The sequence below is a fragment of the Mobula birostris genome, chromosome 8 (assembly GCF_030028105.1).
Source record: "Mobula birostris isolate sMobBir1 chromosome 8, sMobBir1.hap1, whole genome shotgun sequence".
In the NCBI taxonomy this organism is placed as follows: domain Eukaryota; kingdom Metazoa; phylum Chordata; class Chondrichthyes; order Myliobatiformes; family Myliobatidae; genus Mobula; species Mobula birostris.
The window spans coordinates 29,421,376-29,448,040 of record NC_092377.1 but is presented as its reverse complement, the minus strand read 5'-3'; the positions used below and the strand labels follow the sequence as shown (position 1 = coordinate 29,448,040).

General features: G+C 39.7%; 1 protein-coding gene across 15 annotated transcripts in view; it reads left to right on the top strand.

The window, feature by feature from the left end:
* LOC140201202 (CAP-Gly domain-containing linker protein 4) overlaps positions 1 to 26,665 on the top strand; it is a 339,984-nt gene that overhangs the window by 156,415 nt on the left and 156,904 nt on the right. For all 15 annotated transcript variants that reach the window (XM_072264916.1, XM_072264923.1, XM_072264920.1 and 12 more), the window contains exons 8-9: positions 23,661 to 23,796; positions 24,667 to 24,807. In XM_072264916.1, the coding sequence (XP_072121017.1) occupies positions 23,661 to 23,796; positions 24,667 to 24,807 (277 nt within the window). The remainder of the gene's footprint in view (positions 1 to 23,660; positions 23,797 to 24,666; positions 24,808 to 26,665) is intronic.

The window sequence follows — 26,665 nt, the reverse complement described above, 5'->3', positions numbered from 1 at the left end:
GAGAAGGGGGAATTGATATTGGGTAATGAGGAAATGGCTGAGGCTTTGAATGACTATTTTGTGACGGTCTTCAAGGAAGAGGACATGTCTAAAATGCCAAGGAGAGATGTTATGGATACAATGGGAGATGAGGACCTTGATATAGTAGCAATCACCAAAGAGGTGGTACTGAGCAATCTGAAAATAAAATAACTTCCTGGTCCTGATGAAATGCATCCCAGGTTATTGAAAGAAATGGCAGAAGTTATAGTAGAGGCTTTGGTGATAATTTAACCAGAATTCTCTGGACTCTAGGCAGGTCCCAGCGGATGGAAGACAGCGAATGTCATGCCGCTGTTCAAAGAAGGATGTAGGTGAAAGGCAGATAACTATAGACCAGTTAGTTTAATATCTGTAGTTGAGAAAATGCTAGAAGCTATCATTAAAGAATAAATAGTGAAGCATCTGGAAAGAAATGGATCAATCAGGCAGACGCAGCATGGATTCAGCAAAGGCAGGGCCTGTTTTTCAAACTTATGGGAGTTCTTTGAGGATATAATGTGTGTAGTAGATAGATGGGAACAGATGGACGTTATTTATTTGGATTTCCAGAAGGCATTCGATAAGGTGCTGCATAAAAGACTAAGATAAGATAAGGATGCATAGAGTTGGGGGTGATATATTTAGCATGGATAGAGGATCGGTTAACTAATAGGAAGCAGAGAGTTAGGATACATAGGTGTTACACTAGTTGGCAAACAGTGGTGAACGGTGTGCCACAGGGGTCAGTGCTGGGCCCTCAAATATTCACCATTTACATTAATGATCTGGAAGAGGGGACCGAGTGTAGTGTATCTAAGTTTGCTGATGATACTAAATTGAGAGGAAAAGCAATTTGTGCATATTTATGGAAAGTCTGCAGAGAGATATAGATAGGTTAAGTGAGTGGGCAAGGGTCTGGCAGATGTACTACAATGTTGGTAAATGCGATGTCATCCACTTTGGAAGGAAAAATGAAAGAGCAGGTTATTATTTAAATGGTAAAAAAATTACAGCATGCTGCTGTGCAGAGGGACTTGGGAGTGCTTGTGCATGAATCGCAGAAGTTGCTTTACAATGCAGCAGGCTATCAAGGCAAATGGAATGTTGGCCTTCATTGCTTGAGAGATTGAATTTAAGAGCAGGGAGATTATGCTGCAACTATACAGGGTACTGGTAAGGTTGCACCTGGAGTACTGTGTACAGTTTTGTTCTCCTTACTTGAGGAAGGATATACTGGCTTTGGAGGCAGTGCAAAGGAGATTCACCAGGTTGATTCCAGAGATGAGGGGGTTAGACTATGAGGAGAGATTGAGTCACCTGGGACTGTACTTGTTGGAATTCAGAAGAATGAGAGGAGATCTTACGGAGATGCATAAGATTATGAAAGGGATAGATGAGATGGAGGCAGGAAAGTTGTTTCCATTGGTAGGTGAGACTAGAACTAGGGGACATAACCTCAAGACTTGGGGGAGTAGATTTGGGATGGAAATGAGGATGATCTGGTTCTCCCAGAGGGTGGTGAATCTGTGGAATTGTCTGCCCAATGAAGAGTGGAGGCTACCTCAGTAAATATTTTTAAGACAAGATTGGATAGATTTTTGTATAGTAGGGAAATTAAGGGTTATTGGGAAAAGGTAGGTAGGTGAGTCCATGACCAGATCAGCCATGATCTTATTGAATGGTGGAGCAGGCTCGACAGGCCAGATGGCCTACTGCTGCTCCTATTTCTTAATGCTCTTGTGTCCTTTGCCAAGCTCATTTCTCCTGTGATGACGTGACTGTGCAAAGTTGCTGTGAAGTTATTTGTGACTTCATTTTCACTCTTCATTGATCTGACTAGATCATTATACTTAAAACAAAATCATCAGTTGAGGCTGATGTATCTTGGAAGATCATTATTGCCGTTATCTCTTGCATCAACACAGGAAATTATGTGCATCAAAGCATAAATATCATTTCCCCATCAAGCTCCTTACCAGTGAATGTCACATACAGTGAAGGAAACAATATAATCTTGCTTTTAGCCCAGAATTTGCAGATAAAATGGTAATAATTCATTTAAGGATTTATGACATATTTTAGCAAATAAATCCTTGTAAATGATTGTGCAAGAGATTTTTGCTGGTATTAATGCCATACTTTATTTGCATTATCTGTTGGCGCTGTCACAGATGTCCTAAATGAATGAAGTTCTTTCCCTATTCAAAACGGCAGTGATTGTGCATGTACTGATAAAGTTTTTCACAAGTTTGTTCACTGTGGAAAGTGTAGCAAGTGTGATGTGTGTGGAAAATGGAAAAATTGATATTTGATCTGTTTATTGAGTCTAGCATTTTCTGTTTTTATTTTGGACTTCCAGAATCTGGAGGGTTTTTTTTTGCTAAAATATTGCAGAATGTATTTCAGCTTCAGAGAAATCAACATAAAGGACCTATGAACATCCAGGGTTTTTGTTTGTAAATTGCATGCATTATTTGATGATCTTTTTAAGGGTATTAAACGGATAGCATCCACTATACATGCAATTTTGAAAATGTGTGGCATTTAAGAGTTCACTATTGTAGCTTACAAAAGAGGATAAAAAGTAGAAGCAGGAGCTGGCTATTTGCCTTTGGAACCTTCTGAACCATTCATTAAGATTCAAAGTTCAGTTATTACTTCTGCATCACTTTCCTTTACTAATCCCATAGTAGTTGATTCCTTTTATATATAAAAGACTTCTGACTTATTCCCATTTTATCAATAAACAAAGTAGGATAAGATTGAAATTTTTTAACTAAATCTTTGGAAATTGAAAGAATAGAATCAAAATCTGTACATTGGCTGAGTTTTTAAGTAGGCTTTTAAGAGGCATTAAGTTTGAAAAGCCAAGCATATCCAGAGGCCTTGAGTGCTGATGCTGGTTTCTTTTTTAGTGGATGATTTTGCATTTTTAATGACTTTGCTGTATCTGAATTAAGTTTTGAAAGATTTCTGTACTATAAAAAGCTAGCAATTGTTAATGTGCCTAATGAAGGTGGGTTCAGTCATTTGATGTTCCACCACAAGTGTTTTGTGGTGAGATGCAATGAGGTCTCAGATAGTATACCACTGAAATTATGTCCCAGATTGCCCTGGTACTTCACTGAGGTGAGAACCTTGTTTTTTTGTCAAAATTGATGGGCATTTTAAATTCTTACATGTCTGATTACTTGGACCTGTGTAAATTATTGAAAAGTTAATTAAAGAGGCAAACATTAAGCTAATTAAAACACTTGGGAGTTATTAAAATTAAAAATAAAACAAGTAAAAAATCATGTACATTTTGCCTTTGAATTTCCAAGATCTGGCCAGTTTACAATAGGATTCCTCACAACAGGCTGGAGGAACTCAGCAGGTCGGGCAGCGTCCGTGGAAACTATCAGTCAACATTTTGGGCCGGAACCCTTCGTCAGGACTGAAGAGGGAAGGGGCAGAGGCCCTATAAAGAAGGTGGGGGGAGGGTGGGAAGGAGAAGGCTTGCCCCTTCCCTCTTCAGTCCTGACGAATGGTTCCGACCCGAAACGTTGACTGATCGTTTCCACGGATGCTGCCCGACCTGCTGAGTTCCTCCAGCGTGTTGTGAGTGTTGCTTTAACCCCAGCATCTGCAGAGTATTTTGTGTTTACGATAGGATTCCCTAGCACATCTCAGCAATTCAGGTGGCTTTGTTAGAATCCAGTGATAGATGGACTGACGCTTGTCATTTAGTTTAGGCAGGTCTGCGTAATCCAGGATGGATTTACCTGAGTATGGCAGCATAATTTCGCATGTTAGCTTGGAAAATGCATGGAGGACTAATTCAACATTAAAAACACCTAACCTTTTTGCTAAGATTTAACTCCTTTTTACCATTGTTTTCAAGTTCCAAGTTAATTTATTATCGAAGTACATATATGTCACCATATACTACCTTAAGATTTATTTTCCTCCAGGCATTAACAATAGAACAAAGGAATATGATATAATTAATAAAAACTACACATAAAGATTCACAAACAACCAGTGTGCAAAAAAAAAGCTGCAAATAAAAAAAGTAAATAAATGAAGTAAGTAAATAAATAAACGTTACGTTATCCATTTCGGCCAAAAGGTGCCAAATCAAAAAGCAGCGATTTTTGATAATTTTGTGGCAGGAAATTTGTTGTTGGATTATTGCATGACTCTTTGTTGGAAGGCAATGAAGGTAGTTCATTGTCTGCACTGCTTTTATTTATTTACAGTCAATCAAAAAACAGCAGCGTACACTGGCTGAATTCCTTCGTCAATAAATATTAGGAACTAATATACAGTTTTGTAGTGCTGTAGTAGTATCAGTAATGTCCTAATTTGCTCTGTATTTCATTTAAATACGTAATTTTTCATCAGTTATTTGGTAGCATGTCTTTTTTTGATACCTTTTTAACTATTTCCATGAAACTTTGGTTAATTGGGACAGTGGCATACTTGGGCCAAAATCTGCTGGTCCTGATGTGTACCAATTAACCGGAATCCACTGTATATCTTAGCACAATGAAGGAAGCAGATACCATGGCACAGTAATGCCCTGGCATAGAAGTCTTAAAAGTCTAATTAAGAACATTTTTTGCAAATAGGAAAATTGCCTGTAGCCTGAAGAAAGAAAACAAATAAATTCTACTTATTCTGTTGCATATTTTATTAGTACTCTTTCATGGGGATTGTAGGGTTTCAGGTTAGTAGGTAAAGCGGAAGGTAAGTTACATGTTTATTGTTTTATGCTAGTTTATTTTTAAATATTTATGCATTTTTGGATAAAATTTTAATTTTTAATGTATTTAAATAGTTTGCACTTTTGAATATCAAAGACATTTAAAAGTTTAAACATCTCACAATTGTTAACCATTGACGTAGCTAGAGTCAAGGTTTTGAGGGTTTTAAAGTTTTCAGGGTACTTTGAAATCAAGCCTCCTTACTGCATTGTTATGCACCTCCTGATGGTCAGGTAATCGGGTTCTTGAATATTTGACTACAGAAAAATTGGCATTCTGCATCTGTCGACAATGGTCACCGTTCCTGTTAGGTCAGGAGGGTTAGAGCCGTAAACTCAGGAAATTATTGCAAATAGTACCAAAATTCAAGGATCATTTAGCTTGTATAATCCATCAATTAAAAATTGAATACACCCAGTAACACCAACAATTGCTTATAGCAATAAATAGTTCTAAATTCATTTTATCACTTGGTCTCTTTTTTCCCCACTGAATTTCTCACTCAAAGACGACATGTCTGAAAGATCTGTTTCAGGGATTGTTAATTCCAATCGATCAATTTTAAACAGGGTTAATGTACATCTTATCTCACATTGTGTTCTTCACTTGCTACTTGAATATAATTTTCACCTTCATTGTGGTATACTTTGAAATTTTATGGCCACCATCTTCCTGGTGTCACCCAACTGTTCACATTAAGAAACTTATTTGTTGCAATAATGCATTGTATTTGGCATTTTATTGCACAGCATATATTCAGCCAACAATGTCTACTTGTTTGGTTACTTACTGCTTTCCACCTTTGACTGCACTATTCCATCTTGTATCCTGACTCTCAGCCTAACACAGGAATTTTCATTTTTACTGAGCCATACAGCACAGAAGCAGTGTGTCTCCCATTTAATTCTCTCTATATTCCCATCAAAACCCCCAAATTCTGCCATTCATTCATGCACACAGGCCATTTTCCAGTAGATAGTTAACCTATTAGTGAGTAAACACTTGGGATGTGGAGGATACTGGTGCACATGAAGGAAATGCACAGTGAGAATGTATAGACTCAACTTTGGCAGTTTTGAACCCACGTCACTGGATCTGTGAGGATGTAGCTCTACTAACTGCAGTGCTGTTTCTGTTGTCTCTTATAAGCTCACAAAGTAACCTCAGCTGAGCTTTTCTTGCTGGATCCAACACTCCTTAGTGTTGGCCTTGCTGCATTTCAGTTACATTGCACTAAGTTGAAGTTAGTTAGCCCATGCCTCATTTGAAACTATTGAATTGACTATATTGTAATGCAATCTTCTCTCAAAACATTTACCTCAATCTGAGTATGAAATAGAGCACCCAGTAATTCTGTAAACCACAAAAGCTTTGTAGACATGGAGTTTTCCCCAAAAATGACACGATTTCATCAGTTCCATCGAACGGTCAAGATAGCGCTGAGCTGCAATGCTTGTTGAGGTCATAGCTCAGGAGTTGCTTTTTAAGCTCGTAGGGATGATTTTAGAGGCAGCATGGGTGGTTAAGGGGTAAATTAGGGTTTACAAATAGGGATGAGGAGAGCTGGTAGTCAGGGGCAGTAAATGAAGAATTAGAGGCAGGAACCAAAATCCAGCTCAGAATGCTCCACAGTAAAAAGCCTGTGATCCCTTTGGATGGATTTTGGAGCAGTGGGCACTGAGACATAGACCAGTGATTCTTCTGGAGGCCCCATGAATTATGACGGATAAGCTCCTAGATTGGTGGGTTCTGGGATCAGGGGTCCATTTAGTCAGGAGGCACAAGGACCAATGAACACACCACCGCCCACCCCAGAACAGATTTGAGAATTTGAGGCCTGGAGTTTGAATTCCTGTGATCCTTGATTCCTGGTGTTGAAAGTCAGGAAGTCCAGTAGTCTTGACCTGCTGTCCAGGCCAGGTTCTATAGGTTGGAGGCTTGGAGGTGACCTCTTCTGGGGTTGGAGGCCTATGTGTGTGTGGGTGGGAGGAAAGTGGCTTGTTTTGTTGCTTGTGTTGTTCTGCTGAACGTTATATGCTTTGCTGACCTGAAATGTGTGGCGATGCTTGAGGGCTGCCCCCAGCATATCCTTAGGTTGTGTTCATTGTTAATACAAACAATACATTTCACTGGATGATTCAATGTGCAAGTGATAAATGAATGTATGAATGAATCTATTGTATTTAGCAGTTCCATGGTTACCTTGCTGCTGCACATTGTGCTTTTACTTCTAGGCTTGGTTGTGAACTCAACTCTTGTTCTGAAATTTCTGGCAACAGTAGAGATTCTTCCTTTCTACTAATCATTGAGGTTTGTAGATTTCCATTGTTCTGAAAATATGAAGTCACTGTCCAAATGACCAAGGGTACTCATGATGGACTTCACAGACCCAATATTCTCTTTGTATTTGAAAGTAAAATACCTTTGTTGGTACCACTCATTCTTATAATAAACCTGGTTCTGAAGATATGCTTCCATTCAATTCCATGAGGATTTATCACAGCTCTTTGCTGTATATCACTGTTCATTTCTCAATTTATCTTGCACTTGACGTCTGCATGTCTCAGAAAGCTGCCAGCCTGCTTCTTCCCATGAAGAATTTACCTTACACAGCTTTCAGTCCAAACTTCACATTCCTCAAGGTTGCAACATACTTGCACTCAGAATCAGAATCAAGTTTAATATCACTGTCATGTGTCGTGAAATTTGTTACGTGGCAGCAGTACATTGCAATACATAATAAAAATTGCAAATCACAGGAGGAAGTGTGTATGTATATGTAAAAAATATATACAGTGCCTATAACAAATAATATAATATAGTGCCTATAACAAATATTCATCCCCCCAGAAGTTTTCATGTTTTATTGTTTTTACAACAATGGATCACAGTGATTTTGCCTTTTGGACACTGATCAACAGATCAACAATGGATCACAGTAATTTTGCCTTTTGGACACTGATCAACAGAAAAAGACTCTTTCATGTCAAACTGAAAACAGATCTCTACAAAGTGATCTAAATGAATTACAAATAAAAAAACACAAAATAATTGATTGTGTAAGTATTCACCCCCTTCAAGTCAGTATTTAGTATATGCACCTTTGGCAACAATTACAGCCTTGAGTCTGTGTGAATAGGTCTCTATCAGCTTTGCACATCTGGATACTGCAACTTTTCCCCATTCTTCTTTACTAAACTGCTCAAGCTCTGTCAGATTGCATAAGAATTGTGAGTGAACACGCCTTTTCAATTCCAGCCACACATTCTCAGTTGGTTTGAGGTCTGGACTCTGACTTGGCCACTCTAGAACATTAACTTTGTTGTTTTTAAGTCATTCTGGTGTAGCTTTAGCTTTATGCTTTGGGTCATTGTCTTGCTGGAAAACATATCTTCCCCCAGGTTGCAGTTCTCTTGCAGACTGTATCAGATTTTCCTCCAGGATTTCCCTGTATTTTGCTGCATTTATTTTACCCTCTACCTTCACAAGCCTTCCAGGGCCTGCTGCAGTAAAGCATTCCCACAGCAAGATGCAGCCACCACCATGCCTCATGGTAGGGATGGTGTGTTTGTTATGTATGGTGTTTGGCTTATGCCAAACATAGCCTTTAGTCTGATAGCCAAAAAGCTCAATTTCAGTTTTATCATACTGTAGAACCTTCTTCCATTTGACTTGAGAGTCTCCCACAAGCCTTTTGACAAACTCTAGCTGAGATTTCATGTGAGTTTTTTTTCAACAGTGGCTTTCTATTTGCCACTCTCCTATAAAGTTGCGACTGGTGAACCACCCAGACAACAGTTGTTGTACTCGTAGTCTCTCCTACGTCTGCCACTGAAGCTTGTAACTCTTCTTTTGTAGGTTTTGTCATAAGCCTCTTGGTGGTCTCCCTCACTAGTCTCCTTATTGCATGGTCACTCAATTTTTGAGAAAAGCCTGCTCTTGGCAGGTTTACAGCGGTGCCTTATTCTTTCCTTTTCTTGATGATTGACTTAACTGTACTCCAAGGGATATTCAGTGACTTGGAAATTTACCTTTATCCATTTTCTGACTTGTGTTTTTCAAGAAACTTTCCATGGAGTTGCTTGGAGTGTTCTTTTGTTTTCATAGCGTAGCTTTTGCCAGGATATGGACTCACCACCAGTTGGACCTTCAAGATACAGGTGTATTTTTACTACAATCAATTGAAACTCTTGGACTGCACATAGGTGATCTCCTTTTAACTAATTATGTGTCTTTTAAGACTAATTGGCCACACCAGTGATGATCTGGTGTGTCATATTTGGTGGGTAAATACTTATGTAATCAATTATTTTGTGTTTTATATTTGTAATTAATTTAGATCACTTTGTGGAGATTTGTTTTCACTTTGACATGAAAGTTAAATAAGAAGTACAAAGTGAGGAAAAAAAAGTAATGAGGTAGTGTTGATGGGTTCAGTGTCCATTCTGATATCTAATGGCAGAGGGGAAGAACCTATTCCTGAAACATTGAGTGTGTGCCTTCAGGTTCCTGTACCTCCTCCCTGATGGTGGTAATGAAAAGAGGGCATGTCATGGGTGATGGATGAAGCCTTTCTGAGGATTCACTCCTTGAAGATGTCCTCGATGGTGGAAAGAGTAGTGCTCATGATGGAGCTGACTGAGCTCACAACTTTCTGCAATGTCCTTTTAACTACATCAATATGTTGGGCCCAGGATAGATACGCAGAGATGTTGACACCCAGGAACTTGGAATTGCTCGCCTTTTTCTCTTCTGATCCCTCAGTGAGGACTGGCGTGTATTATCTCTTACCCTTTCTGAAACCCACAATCAATTCTTTAGTCTTACTGATGTTGAGTACAAGGTTGTTACTGTGACACCAGTCAACCAGCTGATCTGTCTTGCTCCTGTACACCTTCTCATCACCAGCTGGAAGTCTGCCAACAGCTGATGTGTAATCAGCAAGTTAATAGATGGCATTTGAACTGTGCCTAGCCACACAGTCATGATTGTTAAGAGAATAGGACAGATGGCTAAGCACACACTCTTGAGGTGAGCCAGTGTTGATTATAAGTGAGGTGGAGATGTGGTTTCCAATCCACGCAGACTGTGGTCTCCTGGTGTGGAAGTCAAGGATCCAGTTGCAGTGGGAGATACTGAGGCTCAGGTTTTGGAGCTTTTTGATCAGAACTGCACAAATGATTGTGTTAAATACTGATTTGTAATCAATAAACAGCAGCCTGACGTAAGTATTAGTCCAGGTGATCTAAGGCCATATGAAGAGCCAATGAGTTCATACCCACTGTAGACCTATTGTGGCGATAGGCAAATTGCAGTAGGTCCAGGTCCTTGCTTAGGCAGGGGTTGATTCTAGTCAAAGCAACCTCTCAAAGCACTTCATCACTGTAGAGATGACATCATCAAAGATCCTCACCCACCCAGGCTATCTCTTTTCTCGCTGCTGCCATCAGTATAAGGTACAAGAACAGTTACTACCCTTCAACAACTAGGGTCTTGAACAAAAGGGATAACTACACTCATTCCCACAACCGATAGTCTCACTTTAAGGGCTCTTTATCTTGTTATTTCATGCTTTTGTTATTTATTGCTATTTATTTATATTTGCATTTGTACAGTTTGTTGTTCATTGATCCTGATTTATAGTTACTGTTTTATAGATTTGCTACGTATTCTTGCAGGAAAAAGGATCTCGGTTTGTATGTGGTGAGATGTTTGTATTCGGATAATAAATTCTACTTTGAACTGCTGCTACTGGACGATAGTTGATAAGGCACCTCACCCTGTTCTTCTTGGGCACAAGTGTGATTGCTGCCCTGTTGAAGCAGGTGGGAACTTACGACTGTAACATTGGGAGATTGAAAATGTCCTTGAACACACCTGGCAGTTAGTTGGCACAGGTTTTCAGAGCCCTACCAGGTACACCATTGGTGCCTGTTGCACCAATGTAGTTTTATTCTTCCTTTCAAAGTATGCATAAAAGGGAAGGAGCTCATCTGGGAGTGAAGCATCACTACCATTCATAATGTTAGGTTTCGCTTTGTAGGAAGTAATGGCCTGCAAACCCTGCCAGAGTTGATGTGCATCAAATTCCGCCCCAAACCTCAATTGGAATTGTTCTTTTGCTCTTGAGATAGCCCTCTATAAGACATACCTGGCCTCCTCCTGGATCACCAGACTTGAATGTCACAGATGTAGCCCTCAGTAGATCATGAATCTCCTGGTTCATCCATGGCTTTTCATTCAAATGTGTACAGTATATTCTTGTAGGGGCACACTTATCCACCCAGGTTTTAATGGTCAGTGACAACTGGAGTATTCTTTCATCCATGAATACTGCCCAGTTCACTGACTCAAAGCAGTCCTGTCAACATTCCTCTGCATCGCTTTTAACCTCCTCTACTGATGCTGTGGTCTTCAGTCTCTGTCTATGTGCAGAGTAAAAGTATAGCCAGATGATAAAGTGTGAACATGAGATGGCACGGTTGCGTTCTTGATGGTAGTACAACAGTGGTCCTGTGTGTTGGCTCCTGGTTCCACCTGATATGTTGGTGATAATTATTTAGGAACTTTTTCAAGCTGGACTGATTAAAATCCCTCAAAATGGTGGGAAAGACATCAGGGTGTGGTGTTTCATGCCTGTTGGTTACATTGCTCAGTTTGCTTAGAGTCTTTTTCACATGGGATTGAGGTGGAATGTACACCACTACCAAGATGATAGCTGAAAACTCTCATGGCAGATAAAATGGATGACACCTGATCAATAGGAATTCGAGTGGACTGGGACAGAACCACCACATTTGTGCACCACGACGAGTTAATCATAAAGCATACTCCACCTCCTCTGCCACTGCAAGACTCAGAAGTCCTTTCTTAATGGTGAATCATTGTGAAGCCAGCTAACTATCACTGTGTCCGGTATAGTGGGGGATAACCAAGTCAACATGAAACAAAAACACAGCCGTCTCCAGTGGTTCTTTGGTACAGCAATCATGCTCTGAGGTCTTCAGTTTTATTTTCAAGAAACTGTACGTTTCCCAGCAGAGTAGATGGTAGTGGAAGTTAGAACCCTTTTCTCTAGCGCGGCATCCTCTCTTCCACTGTCTTAAAAGGGAATTGCACTTACGACTGAAGACTGCCATCCGAGATTCGTTGACTTCGAGTAGCAATAGATTTGATAAACACTTTAAAATGACGTTGCTGTAGCCATGGATTTCAGCTGTAGCAGTCTAAAATTTGAATATTTGAATATTTCCGTTGGAGCTACTTACACGAGTTGCTGCCTTAATGGTGTCTCATAGAAAGCTACCTAGTTTCTGCACTTGTTCCAATTTTTATTTTCTCTTCACTGCCCTGGTTGTTGTATGCCAACCATCAGATAACATATTGTTTTAAGTAATTACTTCATAGGAACTGCAGCCTGTTGCCCTAACTGAAGACTCCTCAGTGCCTTTCTAGATGGTATACCTGAGAAACAAGTGGTATTTGGATCTTCTTGTTGCCCGATGCTTTTGAAAGCATAATCCCTCAATATTGGTGATGTTGCCTCATCTGCATAGGGGTTATTTCAGATGTTATCTATTGCCTATACATTTTTAACACATATAGTTGCTTCCTCAGCCAATAAGGTGGTGTAAAAGTATTGTAACACACACATAAAACGCTGGAGGAACTCAGCAGGCCAGGCAGCCAATGTTTCGGGCTGAAACCCTTTGGCAGGATTGGCCCAAAATGTCGACTGTACACCTTTCCATCGATGCACATCTTTTTTATGATTGGAAAATGTTGCCGGCTATTAAATATACTGTGCCCAGCAATTTCTCCTTGCGAGTGGACTGTTGGACTGCAGAGGAGCTCTGCAGCTTGGTCGTACTGCGTACACTATCGCCTGCTTCAGACCTCTGTGAGCAACACCAGAGGAAAAGGTGCACAAGGAAACAAAAACGGGGACAACATGCTGGAATCTGGGAACAATTTAGGTTGATGCCCTTCAGGCTAGCTCTCCCATCGTTCTTACTGGCAAACATCCGCTCACTGGAAAATAAACTGGACTACCTGTGCCTGAGAGTGAGCTAGTGAGAGAACAAATACCTGCGCACTCATTCTCGCAGAATCATAGCTTCATGACTCCATCCCAGATACGGCCATCCAGCTGGAGGGTTTCAGTGTGTTTCAGGCTGACAGGATTCCAGTGATCTCAGGCAAGACTCGTGGTAGCGGTATCTGTACTTGCATAAATAAGAATTGGTGTATGGATGCTTTAGCAGTGACGTCCCATTATTCACCAATGACCCATCCTGATGAAGGGTTTTGGCCTGAAAAAATGTCGACTGTACTCTTTTCCATAGCTGCTACTTAGCCTGCTGAGTTCCTCTTGCATTTTTTTGTTGTGTGTTGTTTGGATTTCCAGCATCTGCAGAATTTCTCTTGTTTGTCCTGAATGATTGACTTTATTTTTGTGAGTGCAGGCCGTTTTATATACCAAGGAAGTTCACTACAATTGTGTTGGTAGTTATATACAGTGGCATGCAAAAGTTTGGGCACCCCTGGTCAAAATTTCTGTTACTGTGAATAGCTAAGCGAGTAAAAGATGAACTGATTTCCAAAAGGGATAAAGTTAAAGATGACACATTTCTTAATATTTTAAGCAAGAAATCTTTTTTATTTCCATCTTCTACAGTTTCAAAATAACAAAAAGGGAAAAGGGCCTGAAGCAAAAGCTTGGGCACCCTGCATGGCAGTACTTAGTAACACCCCCTTTGGCAAGTATCACAGCTTGTAAACACTTTCTGTAGCCAGCTAAGAGTCTTTCAATTCTCGTTTGGGGGATTTTCGCCCATTCTTCCTTGCAAAAGGCTTCTAGTTCTGTGAGATTCTTGGGCCGTCTTGCATGCACTGCTCTTTTGAGGTTTATCCACAGATTCTCGATGATGTTTAGGTCAGGGGATTGTGAGGGCCATGGCAAAACCTTCAGCTTGTGCCTTTTGAGGTAGAACATTGTGGATTTTGAGGTGTGTTTAGGTTCATAATCCTGTTGTAGAGGCCATCCTCTTTTTATCTTCAACTTTTTTACAGGCGGTGTGATGTTTGCTTCCAGAATTTGCTGGTATTTAGTTGAATTCATTCTTCCCTGTACCAGTGAAATGTTCCCTGTGTACTGGCTGCAACACAAGCCCAAAGCATAATCGGTCCACCCCCATGCTTAACTGTTGGAGAGGGGTTCCTTTCATGAAATTCTGCACCCTTCTTTCTCCAAACATACCTTTGCTTATTGCGGCCAAAAAGCTCTATTCAAAAGGTTGAAAGGAACATCTAAACAAACCTGATGCATTTTGGAAACAAGTCCTGTGGACCGACGAAGTTAAAATAGAACTTTTTGGCAGTAAAAGAAATTCACAGTAAAAGAAATTTTGAGCAGGGGTGCCCAAACTTTTGCTGCCACTGTATATATATATATCCCTTCCCTCTACTATTGCCAACGAGGCACTGTGTGAGCTCTACAGCACCATTAGTGACTTTCAAACCAAATACCCTGATGATATCTTCATTACCACAGGCGACTTTACCATGCAAACCTATAGATAGTCCTACCTAAGTTCCACCAGCGTGTTGATTTTGCTACCAGAGGTGAAAATACATTAAACCTATTTTACACTAGCATACCTGATAGTGAGAGGTGACCTGATACGGGTGTACGAGATGATGAGAGACATTGATCATGTGGACAGTAAGAGGCTTTTTCCCAGGGCTGAAATGGCTAGCACTAGAGGGCACGGTTTTAAGGTGCTTGGAAGTAGGTACAGAGGAGATGTCAGGGGTAAGTTTTTTTACTCAGAGAGTGCTGAGTGCGTGGAATGGGCTGCCGGTGACGGTGGTGGAGGCGGATATGATAGGGTCTTTTAAGAGGCTCCTGGAAAGGTACATGGAGCTTAGAAAAAATAGAGGGCTATGGGTAACCCTTGTAATTTCTAAGGTAGGGACATGTTGGGCTCAACTTTGTGGGCCGAAGGGCCTGTATTGTGCTGTAGGTTTTCTATGTTTCTATACCAGGTTCCTATAAAGCAGTACCTCGACCCCACATTGGACTCTCAGATCACTTAACGGTAAGATTTATTCCAGCACACAAACCAGTGATCAAACGGGTCAAACCATTTCTACAGGAGGTGAAAACCTAGCCTGAGGGTGCAAACACGAGAAAATCTGCAGATGCTGGAAATCCAAGCAACACACACAAAATACTGAAGGAACTCAGCAGACCAGGCAGCATTAATGGGAAAAAAAGGTGCAGTTGACATTTTGGGTCGAGACCCTCCAGCAAGACTCTGCCGAATCTCTACACTGCTTTGATAATACGAACTGGGGAACGTTCATGGAGGTTGCTACCTAGGGTAACCATGTTAACATTGAGGAATTTATGGATTCTATGACCAGCTACATAGAGAAGTGTACTGAGGATGTTACCATCATGTAACACATCTGGGTGAAGGCAAATCAGAAGCCATGGCTTACTGCAGAGGCCTGTGCCAGGATGAGGGATTATGATGCTGCTTTTAGGTCGGGAGATGCGACAGCTCTCAGGGACGCAAGGACTATGCTTTCCAGCTCCATCAGGAAGGCAAAATGGGAGCATTCTCAGATTTATAGCTATTTCTACAATGCCAGAGACACGAGGCGCATTTTGCAGGGAATTCAGACGATTACTGACTACAAGTCCACCCTGTGCATCAGTGACTAAGAGACTGGTCTTCCTGAGAGACTGAATGTCTTCTATGCCCAGTTTGATGTGAAGAATGAAGTGCTGGCAAGGGAGGCACCCCTCCCCCCAGAAAAGCAGACACCCCATCTGGCTAAAGCTGAGGTGGGGAAGACCCTGGCTAGAGTGAACCCACCGATAATATACCAGGTTGGGTTCTGAAAGACTGCGCAGCTGACGGATATATTCAACATCTCCCTGAAGCAATCCATTGTCCCCTTGGTTTTCAAGGTGGCAACCATCATTCCAGTGCCTAAGAAGGCAACAGTAATCTGCCTAAATGACTATCATCTGGTGGCATTAACATTAACCATTATGAAATCCTGGGAGTTCATGGACGACGGCACCTGGTCCCTTAATATCATCTCCCCGAACAAGAAGGCACAGTACCACCTCTACCTTCTAAGAAGATTGAAGCAAACAAGGCTCCAACCCTCTCCCCCCATCTTACCTGCGTTTTACAGGAGCGCCATTGAAAGCATCCTGACAAGTTGCATCTCTATCTGGTATGGGAGCAGTTGAAGATCAGACCAGAAGTCCCTGCAAAGGATTGTGAGAAGAGCTGAAAAGATCACAGTGTCCCTGTCATCCATCAGGGACATTTATTAGGAGTACTGCATATGCAGGGTCCTTACTTAGTATTATTAAGAATTCCACCCGTCCACCCAGGATCTTCTTTGTCCTTCTACTATCAAGCAGGAGACTGTGATGCATAAAAACAAGAATGGTCAGGATGCAAACAGTTTCTTTCCCTAAACCACTGGGCTTTTGAACTCCCAGCTGCTTCGTATTCGAAGTCTCACTGGTTAATCTGTTCTGTACCTTACAATATTTAATATGAATACACTTTAGTTTGTCACTTATGTGTGATTCATCTGTAGGTTTTATCCTTACCTTAATAAGTTATCGTGTGTTATGTGCTTTACACCCTGGTTCGAAGAAACATCTCGTTTCTATATGGTTATATACGTTATACCCATACATGTGGTTAAATGACAGTAACTTCATTTGACGATTTGACTTGATTATTGCTACTGCAAGATAAACTGAATATATTAGGCAGTTGTCTTGCTTGCACAGGAAATATCATTAAATCACCAACAGGCCAGTGTTCTATGTGGCTTTTATACTTTTTATGGACTTCTTTCCAAAGTTTCATGCATAATATAGAGGTTTGTATCAATGTGGTCCCTTCAGCCTGAAAGATCAGATGAATAAGAGTGTGGCTGGATGCTGCAGCTTTGTGATGGAACTTTCAGTCTTCATCAACCACTATGCCTTTGAACTTCCTGATGAGATTGTTAGGTAATCGACTGTACTTAACAAGGCAAAGATGATGTTTTGGCTGAGATTCTGAATGGCAGCCAACTGTTTTTAATTAAAGCTTCCAATGTGATGAGAGAGCCAACAGATTCCATTGAACTCTGGCAGATTTTCTTCCGCGTTGTCTCTGCCACCAATAGTCGCCTCTTGTTACTGTTCCTCTTCAGAATTGCTTAGTTGACTTGTATGTTGTGTGAGTGCTCTGATGCATCCTGTAATTGTTGATTGTCGGGAGGCATCTGTCCTCTGAGGACCTTTGGTGCTGTTCTTGCTACTGAGAAGGACTTAGAAGATTTGGACAAATGTTAGATAGCAGTGAGTGGGTGGGCATTTGCAGAGAAAGGCATTACAATACTGATTGAGGTCTGCACTTTATTCTGCACTCTGTTATTGTTTTACCTTAATGCAACATGTCATGATTTGATCTGTAAGAGCAATATGCAACATGCTGTATCTCATGACATGTGACAATAATAATACAAATCCAATTCCAAATAGCAATGTGCCCAACTTACTTTTGAGAAAGATAGACATGGGCATGATAACTAGACTCATTGTTGCGGGAGTAAAAGGAAGATCTGAACAGGTGCATTGTAAGAGATGGGAATAGGGAGATGTGCACTTTCCAAATCTAACAATGTAATTGAATTTCTTGTGGCACTGGATTCTGAGCCCCAGTGATTATGTTTCTGCTGTTAAGGTCTGAGATTTTCAATCAGATTCTTTTGGATATGTTGTTGTGCATTCCTTTGTTATGTTAAGGGTAAAGTAAACCATTGTTGTGCCTTTAGCTAGGAGCAACTCGAGGGTGTCATCTGAAAATCTGACCATGGACTTGCCATTCATTCTGCAGCATATTAATACGTGAAACTGGAAGCAATATTTAAATTGGAATTGAATGAATGCAGCTTCTGTTTAACAGCTGTGTTCATACTTTTAATAGTAGCCTGGGAATTCAAGTGTTAATTGCATAGTTAGATTGGATTACATCCTGCTGCGAGTCTGAACACTGATCAGCCCATAAATCTTATTTTAATAAGGTTCATCAATTAAAAGTTTCCAGGACTTTTTCTTGTTTCTGACTTCCAGTAGCGCTATCTGATATGGTGTGCTGAGCATCGACTGTACAGTGCTTCCCATTAAATATAGTCTCAGTATTTGAGAGAAATCAATGTAATTGTGAAACTTGTATTTGTTAAGCAGATTCAATAGTGATGAGAATAGGTAAAACAAACTGTGCTTGTATCTTGCTGTTTAGTCTGAACCATTTAGAAGAGTGATGAAGTAAGCGATGTAAGGTCAATTAACTGTTACATAACACACAAGGGATAAAACTTTTATACACTGTTAGACTGATATTTGTTGCACAGTTTTTGCACATGATAAACTATTTACAAAAATCTAAAAGAACAATGAATTGGTTAAATTAGTTCTGTGCTTGTTTAAGCTTATGTGAAATTGTGATTTTATTATTCAGTCTTTTTTTCTTTTTTAAATACACTTTATTATATAACCGTGTTGTTAAAATTTTGATTGAGATTGAACATGGGGCAAGTTGACTGCAACACTTTTGATCATGTTCATTTTCTGTTTGAAATGTAATTCACTGAAGCAATATCAAAATGGCAGGTGCTATTTGCATAGGGCATAGAATATCTTATCTGCAGGATCAAGCTGCAAGCCTATGATTAATTCAGGGAGTCGAGTTTCTGTTCGCTTTGGAATAAAGCCCATTACAATATTCTCAAATCCACCTCAATTACTGCAAGACGGATGGAGATACCAGAAAAATCTCCGGTGTTAATCTTGAGCATTTTCATTTAAATTTGTGTTTAGAACAGCTGCACAGAAGAACTATGATGACTCCTCATCTTAATCCTCATCATAGAACTATTGCAAAGACAGATGCTTCTTTATTGTCCATTTTCTATCCTATTGTCCTTTTAGTGAGATTACTGTATTGAAAATATTGTAGACTCATCACATACTTAAAACCTTGCGGTACGTTTCTTCCATATCAATTTACTCTCCATTCTTTCAATAGCATAGCTGTCATTCTGTACTGGACAGAAGTCAGAAGTCAGTCTGCAATACTTTGATGCCCATTACCCATGGGAACTTTGACAACACTCTTTGACAAGAGAAAGGGAAGTCTGGTGCCATTTTCATTTTATCTCCACACTTACATTACAGCTATATCTACATCTACACAGAGATTAAAAGTGGAGAAATAGAATAATTGCACATTATCATTCCTACTCTAATATTTAAGTAATTTGAATTGGGCCACAATTTAAAGGTCAGCACATGAACTATAGAGCAGTTGTGTTTCCTACACCATTGTATGGAGCTGAATCATGGACCACCAACAGCAGGCACCTGAAATCCCTAGAACAATGCCACAAAAGATCCTTACACAAAGTTCTGAGAATCACTAACACCAGCGTACTGAAGGAGGCCTAAATGAACAGTGTCTCTACCATGATAAAGCAGCACCAACTCTGATGGATAGGTCATGTCATCTGAATGCCTAACTCACATCTTGTCAAACAGATCCTTTACTTCCATTTGAAGGAAGGTCAGTGAACCCCTGGTGGACAAAGGAAATGATTCAAAGATAACATCAAAATCAGCTAGAAGAAATTTGATATTACATCTAAAAACTGGAAGGACATTGCACTCAATAGATATACCTGGAAGAAATCTGTTCAAGATAGAGCTGCAGAGAGTGATCTCTGCTGTTTTACAGAGAACAAGCACCAACTGCAAAAGGAGTGATAGTATTGGGTTTGCTGACCATGAAATGCGAAACTCAAATGAAGATCTTAAGCCCTTTCCAATTTAGATAGCTACAAGAACCCTCACTAAAGCTTGGTTATACTGTAACTACCCAATCTTCAAAGACTTCCCAAACACTTCCCTCTTTATCCTCCATTGCGAGTTTAGCTGCCAACACCCACTATTTGAGTAGGGGGTCCCCTGTCCCTACCAAACAGAAGATACTTCCAGTTAACATAGTTTATTTTAAACCCAGTTCATTTATTTTCAGCGTTTCACACTTACATCCAAACAACATTCTTAAAACCCGTTTTAAACTCAGAGGATTTCTATCTTATAAAAGACTGCGCATTCCAAACTATTTCTAAAATACAAAGGATTTCCAAAACACAGGAGCAATTCCTATCAGCTGAAAGGCATACCCAAAAACTGCAGATGAATCAGTGGTCTGTTGCAGCAATTGAAGGCAGGAGAATGGATTCTTATTCAACCCGTGTTTCTGTCATTCATCTTGATGTTGCTGGACCATTCCTAAAAAGCCTGGACTGCTCTATTCATTTAAACTGTTTCTCTGCCATGTGATATTTTTTCAGGTACCTTGGAACAGAAACTGTCTAAAAGCTTCTGGGTACAAACAGTAAATGCTGTGAAGCTGACTCTTTAAGCTCACAGATCTTCTAGCTATTAACAGATCAGCTAATATGCTAAATAATATCAATCTGGTCTGCAAGCTTCCTTGAACTAAACAGGTTCGCCAGTGTTGTCTAGTTTGAAACAAGCTGGATTGTCATACAATGTACCTCTTGAGCAATAAGCTGAGTGCTGTGGGCCTGCAACTTTGCTCTATAGAAAGCACTTGTTTGCAAAGCTGTCCTTTTAACTTAAGACTGATTACTGCTTGCCATTCACGTTAAGAACTGAAGAGTGGCTCCCATTTACAACAAGAAGCTAAACAAAGAGTATTGGTTGGAAGTTTAGCTTACTCAGAAACAATATTTTGATCGTGGCTAAAAAGAGGAAGACCCCTGCCCAGAGCAGTGAATATCTGTCACAAGACTGAACAAGCAAAAGATACATCCACTAACTACAGCCACCACTTACTCTTGCCCACATTGCATCAGAACATGTGGAAGCCTGGATTGGTCTTTACAGCATTTGAGGACCCCTTATCAGAACATCATACTTAATTCCAGTGATCCCACAACACCGCTGTGCTGTTATGTTCTATGTCCTTATTTTATTCCAGGAAAGGCCAACTTTAGGGATGGAAAAACAGAATAAATAAGAAGAAATCTAGAATTTGTAGGTCTGTTTGCTTTATTGGTTAATTCTGTAAACCCATCAAGCTATTTAATGTTGGGATTATACTCACGTATTTACTTAAATCTAGAGATTTTGCATAGAGCAAAATCTCTAGAGAATATTGGCGCCAGAAATATTAACTTAATTTGATATGCGTTTCTTGTTACTACTTCTACATTTTAGCAAGTAGGTGAATTTTTCACATCTTTTAAGACGTGATTAGATGAGCTAGCTAATACAGCAGGCTGCTATTGGATTAAGGTTGCAAGAAAATATCTCATAGATCTTCTCATAAGTTATGTTCTGTCCTTTTTACTTTTTCAGTAATCTTTTAATCACCTACAGCTATCACTATCCTTTTTTCTGTTTACCTATGTGTCCAAACAGTGTATGTTTCTGCTCTGTTCATCCTCTCTCTGGCCAAGGGTAAGAATGACCTCCTATATCGCTCTTTGGAACAGTGCATTTGTCTTAGTCTATTACTAAAAGTGCTCCTTGGTTCAGCCAAGGTGGAATGCTGAGGTTGAGAAACATTATCCAGAATTGTCAGGATTTACCGTAGGGTCTTTTGTTCTACCACAGCTTCTACTGTGTCCCGTTTGACTCTTATAACAGAGCCAGCCTTCCTAATCAGTTTATTGAACCTGTTGGCATCACCTGTGTTGATGCCATTGTCCCAGCACTACACCACATAGAAGACTGTACTCATGACAACAGACTGGTAGAACATGTGAAGGAGAGGCCTGCACACTCCAAAGGACCTCAATCCCCTCAGGAAGTAAAGGTGACTCTGGCCCTTCTTGAATACAGTCTCTGTGTTGGTGCTCCACTCAAGTCTGTTAACCAGGTGCACCCCCAGGTACTTGTTGGTCCTCGCCATATCCACATCCTCACCGTTGGAGCAGTGCAGGCTTAGTCCATCACCATCTCCTTTGTCTTACTGATGTTGAACTCCTGAAGTTTTCATACCATAAATTAGCAACAAGTTTCCCACTCTATTTCATGCACAGACCTATAGCTTCTATTTTTTGTTTGACAAAACTCCAAGAAAAAGCCTGTCACAGTAAATTGTTTGAAATGCATCGAGCTTCTTTTCAAATTGTTGCATTTAAGTTTTTCATTGTACTTGTGCATACATATACAGGGGTACCTGTGCACAGTAAAGCTTACTATCAAAATACACGTATGTCACCATATACAAATCTGAGATTCATTTTCTTGTGGGCATCCTTGATAAATCCATAATAGAATACTTACCATAATAGAACCAGTGAAAAACTGCACCAACTTGGGCATCAGCCAGTGTGTAAAAGACAACAAATGTAAAAAGATACAAAGAAATAAAGCCACATGTACTGCTTAGGGAGGGTTGAGGACAGAAGGTTCAACTTTAGTCTCATCCAACCACAAATCCTTCTTCCACATCTTTACAGTATTTACTAAATGATGCTTTGTAAAGTATTTAGGGGAAGGATAATGCTTTTTTTAAAGCAGTACGTGTGGCATAAATCTAGTACTGTGCATCAGCTAGGTAACACCATCCCCACTGTAAAGTATGATGGAGGTAGCATCATGCTGTGGGGATGCTTTTCAGCGGCAGGGACTGGAAATGTGGTCAGGAATGATGGGAAGATGAATGTTACTAAATACAGAGAGATCCTGGATCAAAACCTGCGAGCCTCTACCAAAAAGGTGAAATTGGTGAGGAAGTTTGTCTTTCAGCAGGGCAACAATACAAAATGTACTGCCAGAGCAACCATGGAGTGGCTTCAAATGAAGAAAATTGATGCCCTTGAGAGCCCTGACCTTAACCCAATCAAACATTTCTGGCAAGACCTCAAGATTGCTGTCCATTGCCATTTCTCAGCTAACCTGGCACAGCTTGAGAAATTTTGCAAGGAGGAATGTGCCAAGCTATCCAGAATGAGTACTGGCTGTAAAAGCTGTGAGAGGCTGTAATAGCTGTGGTAGGCTGTAATGGCTGTGAGAGGCTTTAATGGCTGTGAGAGGCTGTAATAGCTGTAAGAGGTGGTTCAACTAAGTACTGAGCAAAGTGGGGGGGAGGGAGTGGTGAACATGTTTTGAGTTGTTGACATTTCAGTTTTTGAATTTTAAGTTTTTCATACTCAACTGTGTGGGGGAAAGGGAGCACATGATTCACAAATAAAAAATCTCAGTCAAATTGATCAAAATCCCTGGTTGTTATACGCATTTATGTGAACTAACGGTTCATTGCCATTCGCTGAAGGTTATTGAAAAATGAAGGCAAATTAGATAAACATTCAGTTGGTCAGGCAACATTTTAAAAAGGGAGACAATGTTAATGTTTCATGTTGAAGGCCTTTCATTGTTATTTTGAAGCTATGATTACAACCAGAGTGCTTTCTTTATGTTTGAAATGGCTTCCATGGATCTCCTGCAGTAGTTTTGTGTTGTAGGTTCCTGCCCTTCTGCTCATGGGTCTTAGCCAGGCTGTTTTTTGAATGGATATAAGTTTGAAATGGATTATGTAAGTGGGGCCCAATAGCTTAAATTTGCAGGCCTTTCACATGTGTTCAGAAGTTTTCCAATGTTATTTGCCCGTGCACCTTTCATGCGAGCACTGGGGCCTTAAAATGGGTGATAAAATGCAACTGTTATATTGTAATGTACGATACCTAGAGTACAAATTTATAACAAATGAGTAGCCAATGTTAAGAGTGTCTTGCATTTCTCATTCTTCATCCTTTTTCTCTTAGGTTGGAACACTACGATTTTGTGGTACCACTGAATTTGCCAGTGGCCAGTGGGCAGGGATTGAGCTGGATGAACCTGAAGGGAAGAATGATGGAAGTATCTGTGGCATTCAGTACTTCAGCTGCCCTGTGAAATATGGTATTATCATCCCTTGTTTATTTTCTTAGAATAATTTTGAACAGTTATTTTCTGCTGAGCTTTCAATTGTATTCATTAATTGTTATCTTCCTGACTCTATTAATAGCAGATCTGAAATGGAAGTGCACTGAATTTCATGGAGAAGTATAAGCAATGTGATTGGTCAGTTAGCCTAACATAGCTGCATGAATATTTTTAAGGGTATAATTCAAGATCAAATCATTAAGCATTTAGAAATGGAAAATGGTATGGAATTTGTTGTTATAGGTAGATTGTGTTTAGCATTGTCATTCAGGGAAGAAAATCATTTGTATACTGAAGAATTATTGGCAGCTCTCTGTAATTTGGGTGAAGAATACACAGAGAATAATCTTTCTTAGCTGCTAATGTTTAACCCTGCTGCATTTTGTGTACTGGACTTCTCGAATAAAGAAGGTTGCAAAAAGTTTCTTTTGCCAGTCACTGATTTCATTCAGAACTAAATTTGATAGATTTTTGGATATTGGAACAATTGTGGGTTATAAAGATAGTGCAGGAAAATGGTTCAAATTCAAATTCAGGTTTAATATCATTCAACCATATGTGAAACCAATGAATACAGTCAAACAAAACAGCATTAATCTGGGGCCAAGGTGCAAAACACAGTCATACACAGCACCAGGTACATATAGCACATAATAAGATAGCAAGTAAACATACAGTCACACAGAAAAAAAAAGTTTTCCTGTTTTCCCTTGTGGAACATTTGAGAAGAAAATCTTCCCCTATAAAGTAGAAGATGGAATTTGTATCATTAGTTCTTTGCAGTTGTGCTTATTGGAAAGTATTTTGCTCAGGTGTTTTTTTTAACAGTTTATTGTTTCCTTTAAGGAATTTTTGCACCACTGTCCAAGGTTAGCAAAGTATCTACAGAAAAAAAGAGATTAACCAGGACTTCATCACATAAAACACCAACTCCTCTCCGATCTCAGAAAATAGACTTGTCACGTGTCACATCTAAGGTGAACACAGGTAGGTAAAAATTTGCTTTGGCAAATTACATTACAAATTACATTAATTTTTCCAAGAATTTGATGTTTGTCTTCAGTTTGATGAAGATTATAATTTTTTTGTGACATTTTAATTTATTAGGTTGTAATCTGCTGGTCAGACAAGATTGAGTTAATTTTTATGTCTTGTTTTTTCACCTATTCAAAATAAAATTTCTACAGTTAAAACAGATTTTAATATCTGACAGCTATCAAAAGAGAGAAGAATGCATATGGTGATAAGAGAGGAGCGCTTCCAAAGAATGAGTTTAACAAAAATTACTAGTGGTATTTTCAGTGCCTGTAAAAGGTATCCTCATCCCTTGTAAGTTTTCATGTTTTATTGTTTTACAACATTGAATCACAGTGGATTTAACTTGGCTTTTTTGACACTGATCAACAGAAAAAGACTCATTCATGTCAGAGTAAAAACAGATCTCTACAAAGTGATCAAATTTAATTACAAATATAAAACACAAAATAATTGCATAAGTATTCACCTCCTTTAATATGACACACCCAATTATCTTTGGTTTTAGAAGCCACATAATTGGTTAAATAGGGATCTGTTTGACCAGTATGCAGTCAAGGTGTTTCAATTGATAATAAAATACACCTGAATCTGGAAGGTCCAACTGTTGGAGAGTCGGTATCCGGTAAAAACTACACCATGAAGACAAAAGAACATTTCAAGCAACACCACAAAAAGTTTATTGAGAAGCACGAGCCAGGAGATAGACACAAGAACATTTCCTAGTTACTGAATATCCCTTGAAGTACAGTTAAGCTAAACATCAAGAAATGGAAAGAATATGGCACAGCTATAAATCTGCCTAGAGAATGCGAGTACAACAACTGTTGCCTGGGTGCATCACCAGTCATAGCTTTATGGGAGAGTGGCAAAGAGAGAGCCACTGTTTCAAAAAACACACGTGAAATCTCGGCTAGAGTTTGCCCAAAGGCTTGTGGCAGACTTTGAAGTCAGCTGGAAGAAGGTTCTACGTTCTGATGAAACCTAAATTGAGCTTTTTGGCCATCAGACTAAACGCTATGTTTGGCCAAACATAAGCCAAACACTGCACATCATCAAAAACACACCATCCCTACTGTGAAACATGGTGGTAGCTGCTTCATGCTGTGTGGAGATGCTTCACTGCTGCAGGACCTGAAAGGCCTGTGAAGGTAGAGGGTAAAATGAATGCAACAAAATACAGGCAAATCCTGGAGGAAAACCTGATGCAGTCTGGTAGAGAACTGTGGCTTGGGAGAAGATTTGTTTTCCAGTAAGACATAAAGCCAAAGCTATACCGGAATGACATAAAAACAACAAAGTTAATGTCCTAGAGTGGCCAAGTCACAGTCCAGACCTCACTGAAATTGAGAATTTGTGGCTGGACTTGAAAGGGGATGTTCACTTACGATTCCCATGCAAACTGACAGAACTTGAGCAATTTTGTAAAGAAGAATGGGGAAAAATTGCAGTGTCCAGATGTGCAAAGCTGACAAAGATCTATCCACACAGACTCAAGGCTATAATTGCTGCCAATGGTGCATCTACTAAATATTGACTTGAAAGAGGTGAGTAATTATGCCATCAATTATTTTGTGTTTAATAATTGTAATAATTTTAGACCAATTTGTAGAAATCAGTGTTCACTTTGACACGAAAGAGTCTTTTTCTGTTGATCAGTGTCAAAAAAGCCAAATTAAATCCACTGTGATTCAGTGTTGTAAAACAATAAAATATGAAGCTTCCAATGGGAGAGAGTGATTACTTTTTATAGTCACTGTATTATAAATACAGAAAATGCAGTAACCACTCTGCAGGTTTGGCAGCATCT